Source organism: Sardina pilchardus, chromosome 22, assembly GCF_963854185.1.
Source record: "Sardina pilchardus chromosome 22, fSarPil1.1, whole genome shotgun sequence".
Classification (NCBI taxonomy): domain Eukaryota; kingdom Metazoa; phylum Chordata; class Actinopteri; order Clupeiformes; family Clupeidae; genus Sardina; species Sardina pilchardus.
This window is the reverse complement of record NC_085015.1, coordinates 5,766,134-5,773,633: the sequence shown is the minus strand read 5'-3', so window position 1 is coordinate 5,773,633 and position 7,500 is coordinate 5,766,134. Positions and strand designations below refer to the sequence as shown.

General features: G+C 47.5%; 1 protein-coding gene across 5 annotated transcripts in view; it reads left to right on the top strand.

Moving 5' to 3' along the window:
* jmjd1cb (jumonji domain containing 1Cb) overlaps positions 1 to 7,500 on the top strand; it is a 72,242-nt gene that overhangs the window by 58,385 nt on the left and 6,357 nt on the right. For all 5 annotated transcript variants that reach the window (XM_062527023.1, XM_062527022.1, XM_062527026.1 and 2 more), the window contains 4 exons: positions 2,159 to 2,330; positions 3,490 to 3,580; positions 4,313 to 4,443; positions 5,086 to 5,208. In XM_062527023.1, coding sequence (XP_062383007.1) covers positions 2,159 to 2,330; positions 3,490 to 3,580; positions 4,313 to 4,443; positions 5,086 to 5,208 — 517 coding nt within the window. The remainder of the gene's footprint in view (positions 1 to 2,158; positions 2,331 to 3,489; positions 3,581 to 4,312; positions 4,444 to 5,085; positions 5,209 to 7,500) is intronic.

Here is a 7,500-nt window from a genome sequence, read left to right as displayed (position 1 = left end):
ACACACACACACACACACACACTCTCTCACATACACACATGCAGACACACACACACTTGCATACACACACACACCCATGAACATGCACATGCATACACAATCACACGCATGCACATACATGCATATATGTGTGTGTGTGTGTGTGTGTGTGTGTGTTTGTGTGCGTGTGTGTGTTTGTGTGCATTGGCACCAGTTGGCAGTTCTACTGCATACATTTTTGTAACACAGCATATATGTAGCATACATCCGCTCACACACTGCATGCTGCTTAACTGTGAAGTCGTCAGACATTTATTGACCTAACAGCTGTGGAGTTAAACTACATACATGCACAAACACACACTCCAACAGATGCAGAGGGCATGTTCAGCCACACACACACTCCTCTACATAAACTCTGAGCTAACACATCCACACTATGTACAAACACACACACATGCATGTGAGATACTGCTGAGGCTATGTACATACGGCAGTAAATAACATGTGATGTGAGCGCACACACACACACATTCTCTCACATACATACATACACACATACACACACACTCTCTCTCTCTCTCTCTTTCTCTCTCTCTCTCTCTCTCTCTCCCACACACACACACTCACACACGTACACTCAGTCACTCTCTCACACACACACTGTTTAGGCCAGCATCTGCTCTGCTGTGTGGGCAGATCTGAAGCAGCAGCTGTAGCAGGGCTGTCGTCCAGACGCTTGTGTGTGTGTGTGTGTGTGTGTGTGTGTGGAGGGGGGGGGGGGGGGGGGGGTCCCTTCCCGGCGGCCTGCTGAGAGGGAAATGGAGTCAGCAACTTTATGCTCTCTTCTCCTCCTCTCATGCTGTCTGTCTCTCTCCTAACCCTTGCACAACACATGCACATACTCAGGCTAGCTGTCGCTTTCTCTCTCTCTCTCTCTCTCGCTTTCTCTCTCTCTCTCGCTTTCTCTCTATCTCTCCTTCTCTAGCTTTACTTCTCGTCTGCTTTCCTCTCTCTCTTTATTTTCCCATCTATCTCCCTCTCTATCTCTTTGTCTCTCTCTCTTTCTTTCTTTCTATCTCCCTCTCTATCTCTTTCTCTCTCTATCTATCTCTTTCTCTCTTTCTCTCTATCTATCTCTTTCTCTCTTTCTCTCTCTCTATCTCTTTCCCTCCTCTCTCCATTCTCTCCCTCCTCCATCGTAAAAGGTGTGTGTGTGTGTGTGTGTGTCTGAGAGACGCTTCTCCCCGCCAGCCAGCCGGCATGTTGGTTTTGGGAACACGCACCGAATTCTTGGGCCTAAGATCCAAAAATTAGAGCTCTTCCCACGCAAATGTTTTGTGCGCACGCACATGTGTTTGTGTGATTGCATGTTTATGTGTGTGTAAGAGAGAGAGGAAAACTTGTATTGTGTGTATTGTATGTGAGCACTGTTTGTGATGCTTTTGAAAGAGTGGTGATCAATGACAAATGGTGATCATTAGACCAGTAGTGCTCTATGGTACTTCCTATAAATGACAAATGGTGATCATTAGACCAGTAGTGCTCTATGGTACTTCCTATAAATGACAAATGGTGATCATTAGACCAGTAGTGCTCTATGGTACTTCCTATAAATGACAAATGGTGATCATTAGACCAGTAGTGCTCTATGGTACTTCCTGTAAATGTCATCTGTCTCTCCACACACCCGGGGGTTGGGGGTGATGCTGGGAACTCCACTCGGTTCCATGACTGGCCAGCATTCCTGCGGTGGAGAGAGCTCTCTCTCTCACACACACACACACACACACACACACACACACACACACACTCCTCTCTGCCTGCAGCTACGCGGGTTGCGACCAACACTGACAGTGTTTTCTGAAGTCGTCATCGGAATTGTCTCTGTCTGTCTGTCTGTCTGTCTGTCTGTCTGTCTGTCTGTCTGTGGGGAACATGTGGGGAGGTTTATGTCTTTTTTTCCCCATTATTTTATTACTATTCTCTTTCCCTTCCAACTCGGGGAGGTCACAGTCATTCCATGCTTGACGACTTCTGGGAAACCCCTTTTTTTGCTGTCGCATGAAAGATTCCCCCCTTCAATGTTTTTCATCTCTTTTTATTTCTCTCTCCCTCCCTCCCTCTCTCTCTCTCTTTCTCTCTCTCTTTCTCCCTTTCTCTCTTTTTCCCCCATCAGCCTGTGCTGGTGTCCGGCGTTCACAAGAAGCTGAATGCCAGCCTGTGGAAGGCCGAGTCCTTCAACCAGGAGTTTGCTGACCACCAAGGGGACCTGCTCAACTGCAAAGACAGCGTCGTCATCTCCAACTCAGGCATCAAAGAGTTCTGGGATGGTTTTGAGGACCTAACAAGTGAGGGGTTTTTTTATTATTATTATTATTATCATTTTTATTTATGTACTACTGACACCAACCAGTTCTCCAGTTGTTGTCAAAACAATGTGTCAAAAGACTACACACACGCCTGTTCGTTCATTTCTCCAACTCTGCCACAAAGGAACGTGGACCCTCACACACCAGTGGAATGTTTTACTTTATTCAGGAGCTGCCGTCAAATCATTACATTACATTACATTAAGCAAACACTTTTTTTGTCCAAAGTGACTTTGATATGTCAACCATATTACAAGGGATTACATACATTGTCCCCGGAGCAATTTGGGGTTAGGCACCTTGCTCAAGGGCACAACGTGGAAGCCGGGAATTGAACCGACAACTTTCAGGCTACTGCACGCTAGCCCAGCAGCGCCTTAACCACCACACTACTACCGCCCCATATTTAATAGCGTATCACATACCATCATATAACATAGTTTGTGCATTGTACATTTATCTTTCTCATAGACTCTTTTTTTTAAATCGTTTGAAGTTTTTATGATAAAAAAAAAGTAATAATCTGTCTGAAATAATATGTTGATCTAAAAGGGAGTTCACATAGCGGTCTTATCTGCCGCAGTACAGTGAGTGTTATCGATAAGACACATTCCTCAGGGTCTCTGTGAATTTATACTCTGCAATTACAGTATCATAATGTAGATTTATACTCCTCAATTACACTGATAATTAAACTGTCATCATGTCAAATGACTGGCCATCACTGCAGTGGAAGCGTTTATTCACCAGTGGGCTGGAATTGTAACCCCTTTTTCCGTAAATTTATTCCAGTCATGTACAGTAACCTCCAGAGCGGAAAAATGTATTAACAAAGCAAACATTCTGCCAGCAGAACAGAATTTTAACCCCTTTTTACCGTAAACTCACTCCAATCATGTAACCTCCAGAGAAAGAAGACATATCAACAAAGCAAGCATTATGCCAACAGAACTGAATTTCATCCCCTTTTTACTGTAAAGTCATTCAAGTCATGTTACCTCCAGAGAGATAAAAACTTACTAAACAAGCATTCTGCCAACAGATCAGAATTTCTTAAGGCCTTTTTACTGTAAAATCACTCAAGTCATGTTACCTCCAGAGAGGAAAACCGTACTAAACGAGCATTGTGTGCCAACAGAGCGGCCCAAGTGCAAGGACGGAGAGCCCATGGTGTACCGGCTCAAGGACTGGCCGTCAGGAGAGGAGTTCATGGCCCTCATGCCATCCAGGTACGCATCACACCGTTCCAGAAAAAAATACAGTAACTTCCTGTGTATTTGCCGCATCGTGTATAAGCCTCGGGACAGTGTTTTATGCAAGTTAAAAGAAACAAAACCATATTAACACCATATTAACAGCCCCCCCTGTATTAACCTCATTGCGGAAGAAATTTTGCTAAATCAATGTATAAGCCGCTAAGGCTAATAGTCTGGAAATGACGGTAATACCATATTTTAACTGCCCCCGTGTAATCACCTAACCTTAGATGACGGGCGGGCGGGCGGGGCGGTGCGATGCGGTGTGGTGCGGTATATCACATATCAGTGTGTGTGCACCGTAGGAATGAGGCTTTTGAAATGATCTTTATTAGTGTGGGAGCCCCTGCCCATTTAATGGCTCCGGTAAACTGTACATGCACGCCATTAGATGAGCCGAACCCATCATGGAGGGACCATGTTTTATAGGTTCACTTGTCACGCTCCCTCCCTAACTGACTCTGTGTGTGTGTGTGTGTGTGTGTGTTTGTGGTGTCTGTGTGTGTGTGTGTGTGTGTGTGTGTGTGTGTGTGTGTGTGTGTGTGTGTGTGTGTGTCTGTCTGTATCTGTGTGTATATATGTGTGTGTGTGTGTGTGTGTGTGTGTCTGTCTGTCTATCTGTGTGTATATATGTGTGTGTGTGTGTGTGTGTGTTTGTGGTGTCTGTCTGTATATGTGTGTGTGTGTGTGTGTGTGTGTGTGTAGGTATGATGACCTGATGAAGAACCTGCCCCTCCCGGAGTACTCGGACCCTGAAGGGAACCTCAACCTGGCGTCCCATCTGCCCTCCTTCTTCGTGCGGCCGGACCTGGGGCCCCGCCTGTGCTGTGCATACGGTACACACACACACACACACACACACACACACACATATATATGTACACACACACACACACACACACACACACATATATATGTACACACACACACACATTTGCACACACACCCATTCTTACGGGCTTTCACTTACACTCTCTCCCACTCACACATAAACACACATTGAGTCAAACATACACATACTCACATGTTCATACTGGATTTACACACATAGACTCAAACGACACACACACACACTACACTATATGCATACACTAGAATACACAACACCACACATTTATACACACACACACACACACACACACACACTACATGTACAACATGGTACTGCCTATTACCTCCTCCCCCCACAGACTCTTAAAATGTCTGGCTCGACTGGCTGGAGAATGTTCACACACACACACACACACACACACACACACACACTCATAGTTAAGGCTCGCTCCCATTCGTGTAATCTATCTTTACACTGTCCACAACAGTAAAGAGCTATTTCCCTAAATTGTCATTCTCAAAAAAAACATTCTGTGTGTGTGCGTGTGTGCGTGTTGTGTGTGCGTGTGTGCGTGTTGTGTGTGTGTGTGTGTGCGTGTGTGTGTGTGTGTGTGTGTGTGTGTGCGTGTGTGTGTGTGTGTGTGCAGGAGTGGCCGCTTCCCAGGAGCAGGACTTCGGCACGGCCAACCTGCACGTGGAGGTGTCCGACATCGTCAGCGTGCTAGTCTACGTGGGCGTCGCCAAGGGCAACGGCGTCCTCTCCAAAACAGGTACGCTTCAGTTCCCACCCACACCCCTCGCCAGCAGCACTCATTTACCAGGAGAGGAGGAGGAGGAGAGAGGGAGAGGAGGAGAGGGAGAGGACAGGAGAGGAGAGGAGGAGAGAGGAGGAGAGTGGAGAGGAGAGGAGGAGAGTGGAGAGGAGGAGAGGAGGAGAGGAGAGAGGGGAGAGGAGAGGAGTGGGAATGGGTAGAGGAGAGGAGGAGGAGAGGAGGAGAGGAGAGGAGAGGAGAGAGGGAGAGGAGGAGAGAGGAGGAGAGTGGAGAGGAGAGGAGGAGAGTGGAGAGGAGGAGAGGAGGAGAGGAGAGAGGGGAGAGGAGAGGAGTGGGAATGGGTAGAGGAGAGGAGGAGGAGAGGAGAGGAGAGGAGTGGGAATGGGTAGAGGAGAGGAGGAGAGGAGAGGAGAGGAGAGGAGAGGGGAGGAGAGAGGGAGGAGAGGAAAGGAGAGGAGAGGAGAGAGGAGAGGAGAGGAGAGGAGAGGAGAGAGTGGAGAGGAGAGGAGAGGAGAGGAGAGGAGAGGGAATGGGTAGAGGAGAGAGGGAGAGGAGGAGAGTGGAGTGGAGTGGAGAGGAGAGGAGAGGAAAGGAGTGGAGAGAAGTGGGAATGGGGAGAGAAAGGGCCGTGGGGTGGGACTGTGGGTGGGAATGTGGACTTGAGAGAGTCCTCCGCCCCTCTCCTCTCCTCTCCTCTCCTCTCACGGTGCAGAACTAGGTCAGGCGGCCATTTTCTTGGAAAGAGAAAAAGGGCCAAAAAGCTGCCCCACCCCTCCTCTCTCTCTCTCTCTCTCTCTCTCTCTCTCTCTCTCTCCTCTCCTCTCTCCTTCCCTTCCTGATTCATAAACATAAAACGCTCAAATCTCCTCTGCCTTCCTTCCGAGAGAGAGAGAGAGAGAGAGAGAGAGAGAGAAGAGGAGATGAGGGGAAACATGCAGCAGACATTTAAGAGTTCTTTTTAACGCTGGAATGTGGACGTGAGGCTGACGAGAGCCATCTGGATGGAGCTGCGGGAGCAGAACACACACACACACACACACACACACACACACACACTGCTGCTAGTGCATACATACACATGCTAGCACACATACACACTCTCTCTCACACACATACAAACTAGTGTATACATATTGCACACACATGTTAGTATTCGTATGCACACACACATACAGTTACACATACACAACTGCTCACACACACATGCTAGTGCATACTCTTACATGCACACACACACACACACACACACACACACACAGTCTGTCTCCTCAGCACACCATAATTGCGGGATATAAATCCAAACAGGAGACAAGAAAGGGCCCCTTTCTGTTCAGCCCAGTTAAATGAGCAGAGTCTAAAAATACCCACAGTCATTTAAAACCACTCACACTGCTGTATAGTTACACAGAGAGAGAGAGAGATAGAGAGAGAGAGAGGGATGGAGAGGGAGAGAGAGAGAGAGAGAGAGAAGTGGCACGGTCATTGGCAGTGTCCCCTGAAGGTGAGTGAGCAGTGGGATGCCTGCTGCTGCTGTGGGTCTGAGCAGAAGCTGTGTCAGGGAAAATGGAGGGATTACAGAGAAAGAGAGGAGGAAGAGAGAGGAGGAGGAGGGGTAGGAGAGAGAGAGAGAGAGAGAGAGAGGTCGAAAAGTCAGACACAAAGAGAAAGGAAGAATGTTACCACTCATGCTGAAGATGATGATAAAGACAGAAGGGACAGAGTGGAAGAAAAAGAAAAGAAAAAGAGGGATAGAGAGAAATGACGGTGATGTGGGAGTGCCTGGGGTGTGTGGAGGCTGCATTAGCTTTGGGCCGACTCCACACACACACACATACACACACACACACACACACACACACACACACACACACACACAGCCAGGGTTCTCTCACTCCAAACTCACTCCATCAGTTAAAATCAGTTAAAAGGCTTTCCTGGCAAAACAAATGTATTTGCTACGGCAACAAACAAACCAACCACAGCACCACAATACTGAACTTCTAGACCAAATGGGCCGTGACTAACCCACCACTAAACCATTCTGAATTAGAACTCTACATGGAACCTTAGCACTAAACCATTCTGAATTAGAACTCTACACGGAACGGAATCATTCTCTCTCCCCCCTCTTTCTCTGGGTCCTTTCTCTCTCACCCCCCCATTCCTCCCTCTCTCTCTCTCCCCCCCCTCTCTTTCACTCTCCCCCTCTCTCTTCCTCCCTCTCTTCTTCTCTTTCTCTCTCTCCTCCCTCTATTTTTTTCTTGACCTCTCCTGTCATCTTACACACAC